The sequence below is a fragment of the Sapajus apella genome, unplaced genomic scaffold (assembly GCF_009761245.1).
Source record: "Sapajus apella isolate SASKATOON/1434 unplaced genomic scaffold, GSC_monkey_1.0 scaffold20, whole genome shotgun sequence".
Taxonomy (NCBI): Eukaryota; Metazoa; Chordata; class Mammalia; order Primates; family Cebidae; genus Sapajus; species Sapajus apella.
The window spans coordinates 9,448,047-9,466,923 of NW_022436960.1; the positions used below are offsets into that span (position 1 = coordinate 9,448,047).

General features: G+C 51.9%; 1 protein-coding gene and 1 long non-coding RNA gene across 3 annotated transcripts; one reads left to right on the forward strand and one right to left on the reverse strand.

The window, feature by feature from the left end:
* Positions 1 to 726: 726 nt before the first annotated feature.
* On the reverse strand, positions 727 to 3,075 carry FAM181A (family with sequence similarity 181 member A). Its single transcript, XM_032287549.1, has 2 exons — positions 2,855 to 3,075; positions 727 to 2,106 (listed from the first exon to the last, which is right to left on the reverse strand). Exons 1-2 carry the CDS (start codon positions 3,053 to 3,055, stop codon positions 1,141 to 1,143), a joined length of 1,167 nt encoding a protein of 388 aa, XP_032143440.1. The 5' UTR covers positions 3,056 to 3,075; the 3' UTR covers positions 727 to 1,140.
* A 140-nt stretch (positions 3,076 to 3,215) lies between these two features.
* On the forward strand, positions 3,216 to 18,021 carry LOC116557834. Of its 2 annotated transcripts, XR_004271724.1 has the most exons (6): positions 3,216 to 3,378; positions 5,198 to 6,352; positions 6,760 to 7,936; positions 10,982 to 10,984; positions 16,072 to 16,271; positions 17,852 to 18,021. It is a non-coding gene; the product is annotated as an uncharacterized LOC116557834 (long non-coding RNA). The 2 variants fall into 2 exon arrangements; XR_004271723.1 differs by lacking the exons at positions 10,982 to 10,984; positions 16,072 to 16,271.
* The last annotated feature ends 856 nt before the right edge of the window (positions 18,022 to 18,877 follow it).

The following is an 18,877-nucleotide window of genomic DNA, read 5'->3' on the forward strand; positions in this document are numbered from 1 at the left end:
TCCTGCCACTGGTGCTGCCCTCTGCACTGTCACAGGCAGAGGCCTTATCATGGCATTGATGGGGCACCTGGTATGTGCCAGGCCTGGGGAAAGACCCATCCTCAGGTAACCTGGAATCTGGATTAGCTAGAGAGGATCCCTTTGGATGTGCTGGAGAGAATGAGGTTCAGAGGAGTTTGCTATTATTTTTTAAATTGACTTATTTTGCCTGTGGACACAGACTCCAAGACTGTGCCTACAAGAGGAACAATTTGGTCAAACTACCTGTTTTGCCCACGGACCAAACTCCTGTTTGGCCTGATTTTCCCTCTCACCAGAGTCGGGCACAACCACCTCGGCACAGAGGCTTCCCTGAGGCAGTACACAGAGCAGAAGGCACTGCGGAGAGACCCATTCTCATCTCGTCATCCTGCAGGAGGAGTGAGGATACCCCCCAGAGGAAGGGTGGGGCCCCACAGCACATGGCAGAGCTGGGACTACAGCCCCACCTCCCTGGTTCCGGCGCCTGTTCTCCGGAGCATGCTGGACCCTGGGGGTGTCCTTCCCTGGTGGCTCCTCTCCTCCCCTCCTCACCCTCCTTCCTTTGAACCAAGCTCTTGGCCCCAGCGCCCATTCCCAGATATCTCAGAGGCTTCAGCCAGTCCTGGCCTCCCTGGAACCAGCAACTGCTGCCACATCCCTCAGCCTGGGGGTCATTCAACTTCCTGACACCCACGATATGGAAACTCCAAAAGAAATGTCTTTATTCTTTCAACTTTCTCAATATGTACAAAGAACAAGAAGAACAACAACTGAGATTGGCTCACACAGTGGGTGGCAGGTGAACAGATGTGTAACTCTGGCTTCTGGGGTGGTGGGAATGAAGGGCACCATCCCCCCACCCATGTTTAGCACAGGGACAGCAGGATGAGCTGCTGGGCCCTGGCCTGCTTGGGGAGGGGCCGACCAGGCCCAGCCCCACAGCTTCCAAGGCTGCAAGGCCGGAAGGTGTCTCCCTGAGGAGCCCGGCCCCAGTCCTCCCACACATACACAAAAGGAAGAGGCCACACCATGGACCAGCCACCTCCTCACAGGAGAGCGCCTTGGGGACCTCCACACTCCTGCAGGCCAGAGGTGGGGGCTGAGGCCCTCTCAGCCCGCCTAGAGGTAACCAAAGACGTTGAAGATGGGTGGGGGCATGGCCGGCTTGGTGGGGATGGGTTTTAGCACCATAGGCCTGCACACCTTCTGCCCCAGGCCGTCCGCATCCTTGCAGAGGTACGCCAGCTCCCCAGGAAAGGTCGGGCTCTTCCTCCACAGGCCCAGGCTGGGGACAGGACTCTGAGGCAGGGCCCCCAGAGGGCCTGGGTAGATGGGCTGTCCATGGTACTGGAAGGGGCAACAGCTCCAGGCATTGACGCGGCCCACCAGGGAGACCCCCGGCATCTTGAGTGACTCCTTTTCAGCCAGGGCGCTTGGAGACATGGGCACTGAGGCAGTCTCAGGCCCCAGGGGCTCCAAGCCCTTGCAATTTTTCTTACCCTCATAGGGAGATCCCTCCCTGGGGCCCAGTCCCCCCTCCAGCCCCACATGGTAGCTGTGGGTGGGCCTCGGCTCTTCCCAGAAGGAGGCAGGCAGCTGTCTTTTCCTCATGGGCACCTGGCCAGGCCGGGCAGCTTCTGGTTGCTGCCCCTGGGGGAGCTGCTCCTTAGCAAGACATTCCTCCCTGCAGGGGTTCCTCAGCACCTTCTCCTTGCAGCCCCCACCCCCGCCAGGGCTGGAATCAGGGCCCAAATCGAGGAGCAGCCTCCCGGGCCGGTCGTCAGGCCCCCTTTTCAGGTAGGGCTCTGTGGCCCTGCCCGGAAGGCCCCGAGGGAGCCGGGAATACTTCTGAGAGAAGCGTTTGAGCTGCTTCTGCAGGTACTTGCGATGGTCCACGGAGCGTCGGCAGGGCGCAGACTTGTCCAGGGCTGCCTTGATGTCGCTGGACGCCAGGTTCACGAAGTTCAGCAGCATCTTCACATCACTGTCAGATGCCATCACCAGGGGGCCACCGCACGAAGCTTTCCATGAAGAGGGTGGGCTCTGCTGGTGGCTGGCAGCTCCGGGGAAGGACACCGAACTGACCTGGGGGACATAACAGGCCATCGGAGTCTCTCCAAGCAACCACACCCAGCCCTCCCAAAAGACCACAGCACCTGTCTGCAAATGGTGTCCCCACCCCAGCACCCCTCAGCCCTAAACAGCGTCCTGGGTGGAGGGCTGCGGGTGCAAGTGGCTGAGTGCTGTCTGCACACCTGGGAAGCCGCGGGCGATGGCACAGCCCCGTCCGGCCAGCTTGGGTCTGGTGCCCTCCTCTTGCAGCCAAGGCTCAGAAAGGTCAAGCAGCTCACCCAAGGTGACCCAGCTATAGGTGGCATTGCTGGGGCTGGCACACGAGACCCCGCACTCCCAGCCTGCCCTGTTTCCCACACGCCATGGTGCCAAGGTGTGCAACGGTGAGGTGTTTATTCTCTGAGCTGAAGTGACTGCTCCACTTTAAAGCAAGGCCAAGCCCCCTTCCTCCCTGGTGGTAGCCTCCCCCCCCCCCCCCCCCCCCCCCCCCCCCCACGCCCCCCACCCCCCCTCTTCAGTCCCCACGCTCCACCCCCAGCTCTCACGCAGGACCAGGCAGGACCCCTGTCTGGCACTTAATCGAGACCTGCCTTGCGGGCAGATCTCAGGCTGTGGGCAGTAGGGACTCCCCCGAAGAAGCATCTGCAGCAATTTCATGCCTCCTCCGCCGCCACCCACGCACCTCACCCCTCCCCCCGGCCCCAGCCTGCCCCACACCCGCCACCCAGCCGGGCCAGAGCCGCCGGGCCTCCACACTGACCAAAGGTGCCGGCCGGGGCCCGACCAACGTGGCCCGGCAGGTTCCCCGCTGCAGACCTGGGACAGGCCCCGGCACAGCCGGCCGAGCTCCGTCCGGCTGGAAGCAGTTGTGCAGCCCTTGAGTGGGCTGAATGGAGGACAACTCCCCGGAGCTGGGGGGCCCCTCAGGCCAATCAGGAGCGCCTCTCCAGATACAAAGCATCCCAATCAGGCGGCGGCGCCCCGTTCCCACATTCTTTGCCGTCACAAATTGTCACCATGGGGACCATCACAAAAAAGACAGCTCCCAAATGCAATCATTTCCCGGTAAATTTCTACCCTTCAGCCCCACTCTCCTCGGACTCCACGCCCCGCCTCCCCTTGACCTCGGTTCCCTAGTTTCTTAAGGGGGTGGGATGTGTGTGTGTTTAAAATGTCCAGGATGGAGAAGGGGTTGGGCCTGGTGGAGACGGGCTTGCAAACCTCCCCCCAAAGACTCCAGGCCTACAGCTGCCATGCTCCAGTGCAGACAGACAATCGGACAGGGTAAGCCGGGGCGGGCTGCTTTTCCCGCTGTCCTTGAGTGTTGAGTGGCTCTCTCGCTCTCACTCCTCTCTCTATCTCTGCGTCTCTCTCTCTCTCCCCCTCTGCCACCCCCACTACCCTCTCTGCCAGGATCCCCCAGGGATCCGGTATGGAGGACCTTCGAGGTCGGGAGGTGCGCTGATGCCTGTCGGAAAAGGTGGCCGAGGAAGGACTCTCTAACGAGGTGCTGGGATATCCATGGGAAGGGAGCTGGAGCTCTCAGGAATCTTGTCTTTATGTTTGCTTCCTCAATTGAGCTGCACAAAGCCTGAATTGCCCATTCAGCGCAGCCGGACAAAAGGTTGGCGTTGCACGGTCCCCTTGCATTTGTAGTCAAACAGTTAGGGACTTAAATCGAGTCGTCATGATGGAGAAAGAGGTGGACAAAGCCCATAGAATTGCCATCAGCAAACATTTTCCTGTGTCATATTAGCCAGTTTCCATGGCTCCCCCTGGCCTGTGGACAATGGCACAAGTTTGCACACTTGGCTACTGTCACCGTGCCAACGCCGGCGGGGCTGCAAGCAGGGCTGCTCTGAGAGAGCAAGGGAGCCCAGCGTCGGCGCTGGCCCTGCCCACTAACTGGCCAGAGGGAAGGTGAGGCTGAAGGCGAGGGCGGCTGCCTGGGAAATGCTAATGGTCGCGCCTCAGTGCCAGCCAGCTCACGGGCCCCTCTCACTCCTTGTCATCTTCTTGCCCAGGCTCAGCCTCCTCTTCTCCCCTCCTCCTCTCCTTCCCCTTCCTTTCCTCTTCCCCTTCTACCGCCTTCTCCTCCTGTCTCCCTCATCAGCCAGATGGCTGGTGGTCTACGTGCCAACCAACACCTCCATACTACAACCTAAGATGCCAATGACTCCTCTCCAGAGTCTCCCCGCCCAGACTGGGGGCACTGGCAGGGCAGGGCCAGGGCTTCCAACCAGGAGTGATGGCCCCACTCCTTCCCACTGGCCAATAGGCAGCTGCTATGGCCTGACTCCAAGCCATCCCCCCTTCCCCCAGCCTGAGGGTCCTTACAGGCAAAATGAAGAGTTTGGAGGAGATGGCCCAGTGCTGACAAGCTATAACTCAATTTAGGGCCTGAAAGCCAGCACTGTATTCTTCTTGCCCCTACCCTGCTGCAGGGTCGGGGAAGTGTGGACCGAGATGGAGGTGCTGCTGGACTGGAGACCCTAGATTGTCGGCCACTGCGTGCCCTGGGGGGTTGCTCCTACCTGCAGCAGCCTGTGCATGGGTGAGAGCCAAGCCTTCCTCATTTTGAGAGCCAGACATGTGCGGGCTCTATGTCACTGTAGCACGTCCCGGCCCATCCTGACTGGGACAGGCAGGAAACATCCTTTCTGTTCCAAAATGCCTGGCACACATGGCTGGAGAGAGCGCCCTGAGGGCCCATGGCCATCAGGGCCAGTCCCCTGCTGCCTACGGCGTGAGGCCGGTGTGCACAGCCAAGAGTTCCAACCTCTCTGGCAGCCAGTACCTGACCAATTAACTGCCTGCTTCTCTGTGCTCTGCCCTTTCACCCAGGTTTCTGCACTCTATGTGGGCTGCATCTTTCCTGTCTCTGGAAGATCTCCTCTCTTCTAAGGGCATCAAGATCTTTTGGAGCCACTCAGCTCGGGTCCCAGCTTCCTCAAGATCCCATGGCACCTGTAGCCCTGCCTGCCCGTTCTGCACTGCCCATTTGTGAAGCTGTCTCTCCTTTCTTAGCCAGTAGTGCGCCTCCCCACCAGGCCTGTGGACTCCATGGGAGGTGAGTTGATGTCTTATAAAACTCTCTCCATAGCTCTTAACGCAGACTGTTCTTCCACCAAACACTTTTTGAGGAAAGAGAGGAGGAAGAAAGGAAGAAAAGAGGGAAGAGAGAAAGGAAGGGGAGAGAAAAGTGGAAGAAAATGGATTATATGTGGACACACAGCACGTGCCAAGAGCCACAAGAGCCGTATTCGATGACCACACGAAGACCTCACACGGCCGCTCCGTGAGAGTGGCGGTGCGTTTGCCCATGACAAATGAAGTAAGCAAGGTTGAATTGCTTTCCCAAGACCGCATAGCATTAACCAGCAGAGTTTGAACTTGAAGCCAGGCCCGTCTGTGTGCAAAGGCTGAGCTGGATCTGCCTCGCCACATGGCCTCCTGGAGCACCAGACCCTGCCTAAGTGCTGCCGGCCGAGAAGACCAGATTTTCTCCACGCGTCCGGCATTCCACTCTTCTAGCCCAACGTTGGAACTTCCCGGCTCAGGAATATGGGGAGCTGCAGCTTTGGGAAGTCAGGATCGGGGAGACAAGGCAGCTGTGGCTTAAGGCCAGGCCTCTGGATACCTCTGACACAAGGGATGGCTCCTCTGTGTTTTTCTGATTGGCCATATAGGCAGGAGGAAAGACAGCAGTAATCATGCGAGTCATGAGACTCTCGCAGTGTTCGCTCATTATCTGCCTGCGTCTGGGCGGGGAGGGGATTATTTCCCATTTACAGTTGGTGACACCCCCACAGAAGCCTCAAACGTGATTCTTGGGCCCAACTCAGCCAATCCTGTCCTCTCAGCAATTCTTCAAGGCCCAGCTCAAACATCCCCTCCTCCAGGATGCCTTCCGCCAACTTACAGCGTTGTTAATAACACCCTCTCCCATGCCTGTGTGCCTGGAGCCAAAGATGAAGTTTAACCTCCCTTTGTAATCTGATCCCTACTACAGCCTGGCACAGAGTAGCTTCTTACTAAATGTTTATGAATTAAATACTTTGCCCATTCCACTGAACAGGACTTTTCCTGTGGACTGTAAACAGCTGCTGCCTTTTTTTTTTTTTTTTTTTGTCTGTCTATTGTTTGCCCCACCCAGGTGAGCTGAGCCCACCAGGTGAGCTCCAGGAGGGAAGGGAGCTCGTCTGCAGGTTTCTCTCTTTATCTCTGGCTCACTGCCACCTCTGCCTCCCAGGTTCAAGTGATTCTTCTGCCTCAGACCCCCGAGTAGCTTAGATTACAGACACGTACCACCACACCCAGCTAATTTTTGTATTTTTAGTAGAGACAGGGTTTCATCATGTTGGCCAGGCTGGTCTCAAACTCCTGACCACAGGTGATCCACCTGCCTCAGCTTCCCAGAGTGCTGGGATTACAGTTGTGAGCCCAGCCTAAAAAAACTTCTCTTATGATCATAGGACAGTCATCCAATGAATGGAGTCCCTGAAGAAACTATCACCTGCACCCCGAGGAGTTCACCTGACTGCCCAAGTTCACCCGTTGGCAGCCTAGCATGTCACCTTGTGAGTTAAAATGCATTTGAATGTATTTGTTTGTTGGTACATGTTTGGTAATGTTTTAAATTGCCAAAAATACCTGTTAAAGGAGATTTTACATTTTCATACCTCTACAGGAAATTCAGTTCCAAAAGATGGGCCGACTTCTCATTTTAGAGATGACGACAAAGGCCCAGAGAGGGGCAGTGATTCATCCAAGGTGGCAGAGCCAGTCAGGAAGAGCATCCTGGAGGGAGCCCCGGTCTGCCAACCCCACCGTATTCATTCTCACACCTGATCATATGAGTGTAAAGTTCTAGTTGATGGAAGGACGTGACATATTTTGTCCTTTGTTCTTCCCAGGTGCCATGATTACTCTCTTTAATGGATGAGGAAATTGAGGCACGAATGGGCTTGGAAACTTGCCGAAGTTCCCACCGGCAGTAAATGACAACGCTGGGGTGGGGATGATCCTAAGATGCTGCTCCCACCGGCAGCTGTGAACCAATGCGAGGGCCCATCTTCCACCCAGGGCCCGTGCTAGCCTGGAGCTGCAGACTCTCCCCAGCCACCCCTGCCCGGGAGAGATAGGCCTGGCCGACCACGCCAGCTCGGGAAACATAACAAAAGCCACGCAGAGGACAGAGCAGCCCGGCAGTGCCTCTGTGGATGTGCGACGCAGACATCACAAGATGATTTATGTAACTTCTTACATAATGACAATATTTCTATCAAAAACCAGCCCAAGGCAGGCTGTCAGCCGTAATCAGAACGGACGTGCTTCTTGCTTCCTGAGAACAGGAGGCATCGGGTCAAAGCAAACCCCTTTGGCTGCCAGGCTAAGGGCTTCCTGACCTGCTGAACTTGCCTGGTGTGGCTCTGTCCTCAGAGGAGGCAGAGACCTGGTAATGCCCCAGAGGAGTCACAGCCAGGCTCAGCCAGCCCCATCACCCCTGGCTGCAGCCCACCTCCAGCGACAGAGACCACTGTCAGTGTGATCAAATACCACACTGGAAGAGGTTTCAACCACATTATTGTACCATTAGAGGGAGACTGGCTTTGGAGATGAGATCTTTGAACTCAGCCCCTACCTGGCTGTGTGATCTTGAGGTAGTCACTCACCCTCTCTAGGCCTCAGTTTCCTGGACGAATTACATCATCAATTCTTGACCTCCATGCTGAGCACATGGATATGGTGCTAGCATGCCACAAGTCGGTGCTACTTATATGTGGCAAATGATTTACTTTTTCCTAATATAAATCAGTGCGATTCAACCTCATCAAATCAGGTAAGACCATGTGCACTCCCCCGTGGGTTCTTGAAAGGGATATGAATGAGTGGGGTTGGAGCTGGTGAGTCTGAGGACTCAAGCCCCAAGAAAAGAGGACAGCCCAGCCCATCTTCACCATGTGGAGTCTCAAGAGGGGTGGGGTTCAGGCAAATAGTTCCATGTTGAATAACAGTGGTGCAAGCAGACCTCTGTGTCTTGTTCCTGATTTTAGGGGAAAAGCTTTCGGTCTTTCACCATGGGATGGGATGTAGCTGTGGGAATTTTGTAGATCCTCTTTATCAAATTGAGGATACTTTCTTCTATTCCTAATTTTCTGGCAGTTCTGGTCATGAATGGATGTTAAATTTTGTCAAATGAATTTTCTGCATCAATTTACATGAACATGTGGTTTTTTTCTTTAGCCTGTTTACAATTTTTATTATGCTAAGATATAATATCAAAACATTTACTATTTTAGCCTGACTTTCTTTTCCTTCCTTCCTTCCTTCCATTCTTTCTGTTTCTTTCTCTCTTTTTTTTTTTTTTTTTTTTTTGAGACAAGGTCTTGCTCTGTCACTGCAGTACAGTAACACAATTATGGCATCCGGCAGTGTCCTGACCTCCTGGACTCAAGCAATCCTCCCACCTCAGCCTCCCAGTAGCTGGGGCTACAGGTTCGTGCCAACACACCCAGCTAATTTTTAAAAATTTTTTGTAAAAATGAGATCTCACTATTTTTCCCAGGCTGGTCTCCTTTCATAGAAAGGAGATCTTACTATTTTTCCCAGGCTGGTCTCCTTTCGTAGAAAGCAGATCTCACTATTTTTCCCAGGCTGGAACTCCTGAGCTCAAGCAATCCTTCTGTCTTGGCCTCCCAAAGTGCTGGGATTATAGGTGTGAGCCACCACACCTGGCTGCATTTTATTTCTGATGTATCAATCTATAGCTTATCTCTTTTTGTCAGTCTTGCTAGAAGCTTGTTAATTTCATTGATCTGTTTAAAGAACCAGCTCTTTTTTTTATTTTTATTTTTCTATTTCTTTTTCCGTTTTCAGTGTCATTGACTTCTGCTTTTATTATTTCCTTTATTTTTCTTACTTTGGGCATATTTCACTTTTCTTTTCCTGAGGGGATGACTTTGATCATTGATTGAGAGCTTCCTTGTTTTCTAATGTAGGCCTCTTAGTGCTATAAAATTTCCTGTCAGCACTGCTTTGGCTGCATTTCACAAATTTTGATATGTTGTGCTTGCATTTTTGTTTGGCTTAGCGTATTTTTGTTATTTTCTTTGAGATGTCCTCTTTGACAACAAGAAAAACCTATGTGAGTCTTTCTCGGCAACAAGAAGACCTATGTTGGACTTTTCTGGGGAATTTATAATGCTCAACAAGTGGTTCTAAAGCATTTAATTAACGCCTACTATGTACAGGACATTTTCTGAGGTGCTGGGAATAGCAAAATGAATACGAAATCCATTCCAACAGTCTTGAAAATAGTTTACTGACCTCTTATTAAATGCTGAATAATGTTCCAAAAACTTCATGTGTATTAACACCTTCATAATGAGGTGGATATTGCTATTGTGCCTATTCTACACATGAGGACACTGAAGCACAGGTTGACTAAGTGACTTGCCCAAGACCCTACAGCCAAAAGGGGTGAAGCTGGAGTGCAACCCAAGCCAATTACTGTGGTTTTATGATTAATCATCATGATCAGTAAGCTCCGAGCCTCCTATTCCTCACCCTTGAAGTGGAGCTATGAGTGGTTCCCTGGCGAGTTACTGATGAGGACTAAGACATCAGCCATGAAAATCAAACGAACACGCCACCCGGTTCATAATCGGCGCCCTTCCCTCACCTCCGCCTGTACCCTGGGCTGGATATAATGACTACCCAGGTGAAGCCATAAAGAAGGGCTAGTGGGACAAAAGTGACACGGTAGTGTCTGTGCCCTGCGGGACGTCCTAAATGGACCACTGTCCCACATTCGCACCTCTGCTCTGCACACTCCACTACCCCCACACATCCATCACCTTGACTGTGTCTTCCAGCACTGATAGGCCTCGTCACTCACCCAGGCACCGATCAGGAATGAAAAGTCTGTTTGATCTCAACCGTCACCTCTGGTTTGATTGGCGATGGCTGGCAGGCGCCCTGTGGAGAGATTCCGGGGGCTCAGCAGATAGAACGCTCTGATCAACTAGTGATGTCTTCCCTGACGGAGAACGGAGATGAAGCCGGCTGTGTGCCAGGTGTCCCTGGATCCAGTTCAGAAATACAGGGTGGAAAGCCAGGGATGTCAATACTTGGTGTTCTGGTGATCCAACTTTACAATTTTAATCAAGGGATTGGAGCCCCTGGAGAAAAGCAATGACTTATTCAAGCACACATTCCTATGACCAAGATTCAAGTTTCCCACCTCCCAGGCCAGAATTCCTCAGGTCCGTTCAATAGACATTTGTTACTAATTTCAACTCCAAGCCAGGCACTGACTTAGATATCTTAGATATCACTGACATAATAGATATCTTACACATCTCATAGTGTTTATTCTCACAACAACCTTCTGTGATAGATCCTAGTATCATTCCCATCCGGCAGATGAGGAAACTGGGAATCAGGTAGGCTAAAGAACTTAACAGCTAGTGAGAGGCAGAGCCAAAATTCAAATCCTTACTTCCTGATTCTGAACCTGGGATCTTTCTAACATGTTGCTTTGTTTCAAGAGTAAGAGGCAGCAGTGATGGCAACAGCCATAGCTGGAGTCAAGGCACCGGGACGGAGAGTGTTAGACATTTCGGAGAGCAGAGACAGTGAGAAGTTCAGTCCAGCGGGGAGGAGAGGTCGCTGCAGGGAGTGAGGTGAGATAAGGTTAGGTAGAAAGGTTGAATCTCTCATGTATTTTTTTGCATGGAATAGGCATGTAATACATGCTTAATGACTGAATGACTGACTGACTGAATGAATGAACAAACAAACCAGAACATGGAGTAAAATGGTTGGTTGGCTCCTGAGTCATTTGGGAGCTCCAATAGCCAGTCATAAAACAATCTGTAAACAGCAAGTGCATCCTCAGTGCCTGACTCCCACCCCTCTGGTCACACTGTCCCTCAGGTATGTTGCATAAACAGCATACCCTCATCAGAGAGGATCCCTTGCCTCCTGGGATGGGGGTTTCCAAAGGAAAGGTGATGGGGCAGGGGTCTAACTCCCATTGAATACTGCAATTCCCCAAGAGTTGGATATTTGCCATCTCATTTAATCCCCACTAAACAAATACAACAATGAGTCAATAAAACGTGAGATGGGTATTGTTCTCCCCATTTGACAGATTCAGAAACCGAGGATCAGGAAGATAGAACTCTGTCCTAGTCACTGAGATAGGTGGCAGAGGAGCTGGGGTTTGGGCTCAGCCTGTGTCTACAGCGCCCTTAGGGGAAGGTGGGGTCGGGGGTGGGCATTGTGCCCTCTTGCCTTACAAATTCCCAGCCCCCACCCCTGCCACCTGGAGTACCTGTCCTACTTGAGTAATAGAAGTCTCTTCATCGGCATCTATCATTTAGCTCCTGGCCTCTGATCACAGCTGTCTGTAACCCAAATCTAGCCCATAACACACTTTTTCAAAATTCTCTGAATATGCCGTCATTCCTCAGGAAAGGGGCATTTGCATCATCAGCCAAAGGGCCATCCTCGCCTGCCTCGGCATTCCGTTCCCATGCTCCCTGACTCAGTCCTGGTGGGGCATGCTGGGACTATGAAGAATTACTGCCATGAGTACTGCCGCCCCCTTACCTCCACCGAGGTGAGCTCTCCTAGACCAACATTGGCCCCTTGGATGGCATTCCAGTGCCTGGCACATGGTAAACCCCTTGGAACATGTTTGTCACCCACAGAGGCAACTCACACGCCTTAGGAGTTAGACAATTGCATTTTGCTCCTGCCCCCCTCATCTGGGCAGTGATTTCATCTGTGTGGGCCTAACACTTCTTATCTGATAAGCTTGGCAGAAACAGTGCCCAACTCCCGGGCTGGGGCCCCTTCCCAACAGGCTAAAGGATGAATTGGGGTTGTTTTAGCTCTGCTGGTCTGGGGTGGAGGGGAGACTGGGAGGAAGAGTGTAAGGCAGGGGAATAGGGTCTGGAGGCAGGGACCCTAGGGAGAGTCACACTGACTTCCTAGAACTGAATCAAAAGGAAAACCCCATCTTTCCACACCAAATAACAAGGATCAGAGGCTGCTCCCTTAAACCCTACCCGTTTTCCCACTATGTTGCAGATGAAAAATGTAAAGTACCTCTGATCGATCCCCTCCTGCCACCAGTCAGACTGGTCATTTATGTAGGGTGTAACTCTATATAATCAATGGGAAACCTCCAGAGGGCACTTAAACCGTAGAAGATTTGCAGCCAGTGCTCTTGAGCCACTTGCTCAAGCCTGCTTCTACTCTATGGAGTGTACTTTCGTTTCAGTAAATCATTGCTTCATTCTGTCATTGCTTTGTTTGTGCATTCTGTCCAATTCTTTGTTCAAAATGCCAGGAACCTGGATGACTCGTAGTCAGGACCCTCCACCGGTAACAAGCATGTAGACAATAGATAAAGGAGAAGACAGGGAAGTGTCAGACTTGGGCTTGAGGGCGCAGACCACTCCCAGGGTGAGAACTCTTGCTGATTTTTCAACAGATCTCAGCCAGTCCTCCCCAGAGCAAGAAGCATGGCGGTGGATGTGAGTTCACGTGTGTTCAGTGGAGCTTACAGTTGGGTCTGTAGCCACATCCCCAGGGTGAGGGTCCCCGGATGAACCCTGACCAGGGCCTAGTCAAGCAAGAGCCTCTTCTCTCCCCCTTCCCTCTTCCATTGCCAGTGATTCCTCTAACCTTATCCACTGGTCATCCTTCACCAGCCACATCCGTTCCCTTGCTGTTCCTCAGGCACCAGCCTCACTCCCAGCCCAGGGCCTTTGCACTTGCTATTCCCTCTTCCTGGAATTCTCTTCCCCTAGCTCAGTGGTTGCACAGTTAGGCTCACCACCTGTTTATGTAAATAAAGTTTTATTGGAACACAGCCAGGCCACCCATTGACTTACTGTCTACGCTGCTTTTGCCCTCCCACAGTGGAGTTGAGGGTTGTGACTGACCCCAGAGCGCATATAAAGCTGCAAGTACTTACAGTCTGGTCCTTTATGGAAAAATATTGCCAGCTCCTGCCCTGGATACTTGCACGGCTCAGCCTCCCCCTCTTTTCTGTCTTAACTCACTCACTAGTGCGGGCTTCCCACCCCCCATCCTCACCTCTTTCTCTGCTTTTCTCCTCTCTAGCACTGAGCACATGAGATCTCTGGGCATTGACTGCACTTCATTTCCTGACTGCCCACCACAGCACAGGTCCCGCAGGGAGGGACTTGGATTCTTGCCTCCTGCCGTATCCCTATGCCTGGAACAGGGCCTCATGCACAGGCGCACCCAGGAGATACACTGTCAGTGGATGAGTGCTTCCTACTCTGAAGCAGGGGCCCAGCCGATGCCTCTGGGACCTTGCCTCAGTTTCTCTTGCCATGCAGCCAGGGTCTTGGCAGGTCTCTTGCCAGGTCTCTCCCCAAGGAGGTTGAGTCCTATCAGAAATGATCACAGTCCCCAGAAACACCCAGCCTGGCTTCAGGGGAGCCCTGCGCCATGTCCATTTTATGAGGCTCTCATTATAGTAAAAAAAATGTTTGAGGTGATGCACATCCCAAGTACCCTATCTGATCATTACATAACACATACATGTAGCAAAGTATCACGTGTACCCGTAAAATATGTGCAACTATTATTTATTATAGATCAATAAATGTTTTTAAAGACATGCTAAACCAGGGGGGCAGAAATGATGGTATTTTCAGTGTTGACATGGAACAGAATTAACACATTTAATGCATACATTCACTGCTACATTTCACTGTTAGAGCTCATAGATACAGAGTGTATTTTCAAATTAATTAGATGTTATTAACAATATTAAAGTTTACTGGAATATTAAGACAATTAATTTAAAAAGAATTAAAATCTATGTTAATTTCAATATTAACAGTGACCAGAGAGACACAAAGTAGGAGTTGGAGAGTCACTGTCAGTCCTGTCAAATGGTGATCTCATTTGGAAGGAATATCTAGGGCATGATCCCTCCCAAAAAATTCTAAAAGCTGCACGCTGGGATATAGGCTTCTGACTCCCTGCACAGAGCTCCCTGGAGCAGGACAGGAGAGGATTCTGCTCTGGACCTCGGCCAATGCCTGAATCTCCCCCTCCCCACACAGCCCTGCTCTGGGGCCCGTGACCTTCCCATTGAATGCTGGCCCATCCTGAGCTAAGGTTCTGAGTCTTTTAAGCCACGATTAAGAGTGTTTATAACATGTATTTCACGGAGACACACGGGGCCTCAGTCTCACACACGGAGTCCTCCGACAGGGCTATCAGGTCCTTCCTGGTAACCCCACTGTACAGAGGAGGAAACTGAGACACAGAGTGACTTGCCCAAGTTCACACAGCTAGGAGTTGGCAGACCTGAGATCAGAGTCCACATCCGTCTGAGCTCAGGGAGCTCCTTGACACTTCCCATTGGTCTCTTCCTAAGGGCCAGCCCTACACAGATGTGTCAGCCCACAGAGCAGCTGGGAGTGATATTTATGAACCTCCTAGGCTTGGCCGAGTCACCCTTCAAGGGCCCCATTACCTCAGGCAGCACATCTGAAATGCAGATGTGCCAGGTAAACTGAGGCAGTGGAGAAGAGATGGGTTCTGGGGTCAGCAGGACCTGCTTTCCAGACATGGCCCCACTGCTCTCCCTAGTGTCCCTGTCACTATTGCTGTAGCAACCTCCCAGAACTCAGTGATACTCATGGGCCAGGAATTCAGAAAGGGCAGTGGGAGCCACTTATCTCCATCTGCAATGTCTGGGGCTAGAAAGACTCAAAGACTGGAGGTGACTTGACAGCCAGGACCGAAGCCATCTCCAAGTCCTCCCCACTTCACGTCCGGGCCTTGATGCTGGCTGTTGGCTATGACCTGAGCTGGCCTGCCTCTGACACAGCTCCAGTGGCCTCTCCCTGTGGCTTCCTGGCTTCCTTACAGCATGGCGGCTGGGTTCCAAATGTAAATATCTGAAGAGAAAGGAAGTAGAGCCTGCTACCTTTTTATGGCTGGAGCCCAGAAACCCAAATCAGCACCACATCACTTCCACGGTATTCTCTTAGTCAAACAGTCACAGAGCCCCGATTCAAGAGGAAGGGATGTAAACCTCACCTATCAGTGGGAGGAGGGTTGAAGAACTTTGGAGCCATGTTTATTTTTTCTTTTGTTTTTAAAAAATTCTTTTTCTTTGCTTCTTTTAAAAAACTTTTTTGAGGAGCCATGTTTGAAGACTGCCACATTCCGTGACCATGGGCAAGTGGTTTGATCTCTTGAGGTCCCAGTTTCCTCATCTATAAAATGGGGATAGTGGTGTCCACCTCAGAGGGCTGTTGTATGCAGTGACTCATGTACAAGCTGAACTCTCAGTTAATAGCAAAGTCAGACCTTACACCTGGGTTCTCAGGCCCCACAGCCAGTGCTCCTGATACCACCCGTCCTTCAAGTTGGGGCACACGTAGTGCTTCTTCCAGGCCTGGGGCAGCTGGGAGGACAGTTTACCTACAAAGTCCAATGAGGATGTAGACAAGCCTTTCCACACATTCACTCAAGAACTCTGCCTGGAGCACCTACTATGTGCCAGCACTTTCTGGGGTTACAGCTTTGATCAAAGGAAGATCTCTGCCTGGGGATGTTAGTTGTACACTTGAACCCTGTATTTGGAAGGCGATGCAGCCTCTGCACAGAGCAGCCTCTGGGCCCTTTGTTCTAACAGCAGCGTCTCTGCTTCGTCTCCATCTATTCCCTGCTCCTAGCTGGCCCTGGTCCTGTCCAACTAGGCAGGACTGTGGGGCAGTATCCTTGCCAACTCCCAGCCTGGCCCCCTCCCTTCCTGCCTATGATCTATCTATCAATCATCTATTCATCCATCTATCCATCCATCTATCCATCCATCTATCCATCCATCCATCCATCCATCGAATCCCCCATCTATCTACTTACCTACCTATCACGTTTCTGTTGTTTTCATGGCTTATTTTTCACCAGCCACTTTATAAGATGAATATCCTGGGAACTCCAGAAGCCTTGGGAGGACACAGGAGAGAGCTACCTGTTCCCTGGGATAGTTCCACATTGCACAGACCCCTGGGACCTTAACACAGGGCTGGGCTTCTGAACCAGCTTCCTTTGGTCTCCAGTTCTTAGTGGCAGTAATAGATGTGATATGTATATGCTGGGAGGTGAAGGTGCTTATCAAGTCTTTTTTTGTTGGTGGTTTAAGTTATAATTCTAATTATAAATGGTTGCACCATGTCCCTGCGGCCATGAATGATGACAGCTCCAAGCCCTCCCTGTTAGCCCAACTCTGCCCATTGAGCCTGCTCCAACACCAGGGAGCCATGCTAACTCAAGCCCAGCCACTGGAGCCCATCTTGGCCACACCCAGCATGAAACCTGCTTGGAACTCTGCCTCCCCTCAAGTAGCTTCTGGCAACAGAAAGCGCATGTGTGCTAGAGATCTCCGAGCTGGTTTGATTCCCAAGCCTATGCCTTGACCTTTACTTTGCCTCTCTGAGCCTCATCTGTCAATGAGGATAATAGTGTCCTCTTTGTAGGCCCTCGTGAGAGCTGAATAGCCAGGAACTCACTCACACTCAGCTCTGGGCAGATCTTCAATAAATGTCCCTTTCCCCTCTGAGAAGCACACAGCCACACCTTTGCTCAAGCTGTTTTCTCTACCTGGACGGCCCTCTTTCCTCTCACTCCCTTATTCACTGTCAAAATCAAACTCATACTTCAAGGGCACATTTAATATGAACCCTATTTCCAAGACTGTTGAAAAAAAGAAAAATTTTCTTTTAAGCAAGTGTCTTGCTGAAGACCAAAATGCGAGATGTGTTGGAGAGGTGAGCTGTGGCTGCGACTTGGATGGCTGGGGTGACAGCCCCCCTCTTCAACCCCTGAAGCCCATCTGCAGGAAGATGGAGGCTCTATAGAATATCTTAACAACAGGGACTGGGTCTGGCTTATTTCTGGGGTCCTGGCAATCCAAGTGGCTCAGAGTAGGGGCTCAGAGTGCTTTGGAGTTAATTGAATTAAACTGAGTCACGTGGAGTTGGGAGGCAGATCCTACCAGACAAGCAGACATACTTTTTTCCCTGATCCCAGCCTCATCCCCAAAACTGGTGTGCACCCAGAGCTGCCCACACCTAGAGGTGTGGCCAGCAGAGGCCTAGAGGAGGCTGCAGGTGGCAGCCACCAGAGGGACCCTGGCCCACTCAGCACTAGGAGGCCAGTGCTCTCAGCATCCCACAGGCCTGCCCTTGGAGTCCCTGGTGCAGCTGGGCTCATGGACACCAGACAAGACCAGAGAGGCCTCCTAGAGAAACATGCAAGGATTGGTTTTGGTGGCCCTGTCACTTCCAAGGTGAGACACAAAGGAACATCTTTTCAGTGGGAGGGTATTTATGGAACCAGGTAAGATAGTAATATTGACTAATACTCAGTGAGTACTTACTATGTGCCAGCCACTATTCTAAGCATGTGGTGTATTAATCAGAATTCTCCAGAGAAACAGAACCAACAGTTCACATGCGCACAAGGAGATTTATTAGAAGGAATTGGCTCACGTGATTGTGGAGGCTGAGAAGTCCCACAATTCACTGTCTGGAAGCTGGAGACCGAGTAGAGCCCACTGTGGAGATTCCAGTTCAGATCTGAAGGCCTGAGAACCAGCAGCACTGAGGGCAGAAGATTGATGTCCCAGTGCAAGCAGTCACCGGCAGAGAGCAAATTCACTCTTCCTCCATCTTTTTGTTCTCTGCAGCCCCTGAACAGAATGGCCGATGCCCATGCACACTGGGAGGGACCATCTGTCTTACAACCCATGAGCAGGTACTATGACCAGCCCATCTTAAGATGAGGAGGCTAAGGCACAGAACAGTGAAGGGCCTTGTTGAAGGTCACAGCTAGTAAATGGCAGAGCTGGATACAAACCCCAGCAGCCCACCTACCGGGCTGCTGCCTCCACCTGTGTGTGACGTTAATTCCATGCAGAATGGGCCTGTATCATCAGGCTGTTTGGTATATTTATTCACCCAGCCCCAACCCCTCCATCTCCTTCAAGAAGAACTGGGCTAGATCCTCTGCTCATCAGCCTCAGTGTAGGGTGCTTGGCGTGACAGAACCTGGAGGATAGGCTGATGGGGCAGAGGCTGGAACAGAGGAAGGGAGGGTGGGCTGGGCTTCAGGAAGCCCATCCTGCTGGGTGGTGCGGAAGGGATGCTGCAGGGATGAGAGATGGGCTTAACCAGGTGGGATTGGGCGCCAGAGGCCTCACAACTTGTTCATGCCAACACTAGGATTTGAGCCCAGGTTGTCGGGGCCCAGTCCCTAGGCATGACTTCTGCACTACCGTGGCCAGGGAGGGACAGGAAGGATGGGTTCCTGTGCCCGTTAGGAAACAGACTTTATAGGGTCAGATATGGGAGCATAAAGGAGGAGAAAAGTTCAGGGAGACCTGCAGGCTTGGGCAGGTGGGCAGGTGGTAGAGTCACACGCTAAGAAGGGGGACCTTGCCCTGCCATGCCCCTCAGGGTGATGGTGACCATCGGATGAGACGGGGACACTAGGAGGTCTGTGCTGTCATAATGATGACATCGCACTTGAAGAGCACATACAGTTTTTCCTCATTTCCATTTCCATGTCAAAATTTACCAGTCCTGTGTCCTGTTTCCTCCAGACCATTGCTAATCTGATGAAAAGGCTTCCCCATGGAGGTAGCATAGGAAAAAGGCCGGGTTCCCTTCTCACCTTCCCCTCTCATTTTGTCAGGGGCCTTCCTCAGGCAAAG

Bases quoted from the DNA above. Each gene is read 5' to 3' on its own strand.
- FAM181A (XM_032287549.1), bottom strand. From the start codon at position 3,055: ATGCTTTGTATCTGGAGAGGCGCTCCTGATTGGCCTGAGGGGCCCCCC. The intron at 2,107-2,854 runs GTCAGTGTGGAG...TATGTCCCCCAG, and splicing joins GGCCCCGGCCGGCACCTTTG to GTCAGTTCGGTGTCCTTCCC.